This window comes from Trematomus bernacchii, unplaced genomic scaffold (assembly GCF_902827165.1).
Source record: "Trematomus bernacchii unplaced genomic scaffold, fTreBer1.1, whole genome shotgun sequence".
Lineage (NCBI taxonomy): Eukaryota > Metazoa > Chordata > Actinopteri > Perciformes > Nototheniidae > Trematomus > Trematomus bernacchii.
Genome location: NW_022987899.1, coordinates 3,145,255 through 3,148,132, shown reverse-complemented (window position 1 = coordinate 3,148,132; position 2,878 = coordinate 3,145,255). Strand labels below are relative to the sequence as shown.

Below are 2,878 nucleotides of genomic sequence, written 5' to 3'. Positions count from 1 at the left end.
CCTCTCATCTCCTAGCTCATCAAAAAACACACACATTATTATCGCATTATTATCAATCCCCATTAAACCGCTACACACGCAAGCAAGCACGCACGCACGCACGCATGCACGCACGCACGCACACACACACACACACACACACACACACACACACACACACACACACACACACACGAAGTGAGAGAGAAAGAGAGCCATCCATCAGCAAACAAATAATAAGTGTTTAATGCAGTTTGAGACACTTCAGTTCATGTCCATAGAGGGAAAGCTTTTTAACTTAGGTGACTCATTGCTCTGTTGTTTTATATTGGGCGGTTTGTCTTTTACCAATAGGGGAAAGTGGAAATCGCAAAGCATTCAGATTTCATATGTGGAGGATGACATCGACCTACAGTTACAGCTTTCATTATCTATCATTAGTTTATTCATCTGTCAATCGTACATTTAAAAAAATGTATGTAAATGCTATTGCCCATAAAAGAAAAGGGTTGGAGGCAAATTACTAACATGACACAATTTATAAAGACAAGTTTGCTAATGTTTTACAAGGTTTCACTTTTTATTTATGGTAACACTTTATATTAAGGTACACAAATTAACTTAACGACTGTTGTGATCTCTACAGTTAGCCAAGACACTTAAATGCACACATATTTTTGATTAAAAAGTGTATTGTACAGTGTTGTTATCAGCTTTCATATTAAGGAAAAACAAATTACACTTTTTTCAACCAGTACTGACACACAACGAAAACGGTTTATTTTTTCACATGGTGGTGAAAAGTAGATGACCACTAAAGGTGCTATGATGATTTCTACTGTCACATATCATGGAGTTTGCCCACAAACGCAAAAACACAACATCTCCGACCTCTAGAAGCAGCGTGGCACCATTAGAAGATGTTGCCCAACCTGAAGTCTGATGTTGAAATGCAATACAAACTCTCTCTCCGTTCTTGAACAACATAGCACCTGAACGATGTGTCGGATCACCGGGACCGTATACGTAGAACTCAAAGTGGTAGGCTCCTCTCACCGGTGCAATGAAAAAACCTGTGGGACATTTTTTGTCAGTGAAGGTAACTATCGATTTGTTTGCTGATCATGTATTGTATTCAGCAAAGCCTAAAACCTAAAACTAATTTTAAATGATTGAGTTTGAGTACCTGTGTTTGGGTTGTAGGCATTCCCAATGTTTGAGAAGACGTATCTGAAGACCAGATTAGATTCAATGTTAAATGGTCCGATTGTTTCTGTGCCTGAAGCCCACAGAGAGGCTGAGAAAGCCACCTGTTTGACTGAGAGAGAGAGAGAGAGAGAGAGAGAGAGAGAGAGAGAGAGAGAGAGAGAGAGAGAGAGAGAGAGAGAGAGAGAGAGAGAGAGAGAGAGAGAGAGAGAGAGAGAGAGAGAGAGAGAGAGACATTTTATTTCCCTACTGTGAATTCATGCTTTAAAAATAAGTACATATATTACAAATTCAACCTATTATTTAGATGTTTTACCTTCTCCGTCTCTCTTCAGAGCCTCCACCTGGTTTTCTGTGACATTTGACCTGGCTTTCACAGTGATCAGCTCTGCTGCTTGTACTGTGAACAAAGTGACATCATTACATATTTGTGTCTGACAGAAATAGAGTTTGATAGTTTCAAGTATTTCATCATCACTGTCTTCATCAAGGTTGGCTTTGCCTATGGTACATTTATGTTTAAAGAAATACATGTATAATATATTATAATATATGTGTCTGCTCAAACAGGGTTTTCTCCTTGCTTAAGATACACTATCATAAATCATTTTCACTATAAATTGTCAGAGCCACGATCTTGTCCACACATTACATCTGTTACATCTGTTAATACATGTATTTTGCAACGTATAGTGAGACAACTTTATATACAAGAACGGTTTCCATATTTCCCCACCGTGGGCTAAAATAATGTGATACAGTAGCAATGTGAAATACATTTTGCAATGAAGACAATCTTTGACAGTTTAAAGAATTTCAACATCACTGCTTTCATTAGCAACTGAAAACTTTTTCTAGTAAATTAGTATGTCATTAAATCATTAAAAAATGTTTTGAATATATTTAGGACAAATGTATTGTCTCCAATTTGACATATTCATCGTATACCTTGTTGCTGTAGCTTCAACATGTCCATCTCAGTCTTCTGTAACTCCAGTTCTCTCAGCTGAGCTGCCTGTGCTAAAAAGAAAGGTATACAAAACGATTCTAAGATAAAACCCATTCTTCACAAACAACAGCTCTGTAATTTGTGAATGAACAACAAATATGTTATTTTAAAAAGTGTTTCCCATATGTCTTCCCTCCCCACCTTACACACTACAGTACCTTCATTCTCTCTCTGAAGGTGCCTTGTCTCCACCCTCTGTTCAGCCAAAGAGGCGCTCATCTCTCTCAGCACAGCGTGGATGTCTTGAGGACAGGTCTGTTGGTGCTCAGACACATTTGTTGGTTCTCCTCCCTGGGATTCAGCATGATGTGGAACAGTTTCATTGTCAGACTGAAGCTGAGCCGTAGAGAGAGAGCAGATCAGCAGCAACAGAGGAAAACACATGGTCATCTCCATTCTCAAAGTGGCAGTCTGTTCAGATCTACTTTAGAGTTTCTGTGGTAATCCCATTTTTATATAGTGTCTACTCCTGATCAATCATTAAGAAAAATATTGACCATAAACATGTGGAAAAAAAACCCTTTGAGCATGTTCTCAGGAAAACAACGGTAAAAACAGAACACACCCCGGGCGCTGTGCAATAGCTGGACTGCTCCTAGTACTACGATGGGTTAAATGCAGAGAACAAATGTCACTGTGTGTGCTGTGTGCTCTGCATGTGTGACCATTAAAGAGGGTTTCATC

The 2,878-nt window shown here is 38.8% G+C and overlaps 1 protein-coding gene across 1 annotated transcript; it reads right to left on the bottom strand.

Annotated features, from left to right (window-relative positions):
- Positions 1-556: 556 nt before the first annotated feature.
- On the bottom strand, positions 557-2,608 carry LOC117469944 (multimerin-2-like). Its single transcript, XM_034114434.1, has 5 exons — positions 2,353-2,608; positions 2,134-2,205; positions 1,502-1,585; positions 1,166-1,297; positions 557-1,052 (listed from the first exon to the last, which is right to left on the bottom strand). The coding sequence occupies exons 1-5, from the start codon at positions 2,588-2,590 to the stop codon at positions 766-768; spliced, it is 813 nt and encodes a 270-aa protein (XP_033970325.1). The 5' UTR covers positions 2,591-2,608; the 3' UTR covers positions 557-765.
- Between the last annotated feature and the right edge of the window lie 270 nt (positions 2,609-2,878).

Excerpts from the sequence above, each read along its gene's own strand:
- LOC117469944 (XM_034114434.1), bottom strand. The coding sequence starts at position 2,590 with ATGGAGATGACCATGTGTTTTCCTCTGTTGCTGCTGATCTGCTCTCTC. Across the intron at positions 2,206-2,352 it reads CCTTCAGAGAGAGAATGAAG|CACAGGCAGCTCAGCTGAGA; the intron begins GTACTGTAGTGT and ends CTTTCTTTTTAG. Across the intron at positions 1,053-1,165 it reads TGCCTACAACCCAAACACAG|GTTTTTTCATTGCACCGGTG; the intron begins GTACTCAAACTC and ends AATGTCCCACAG.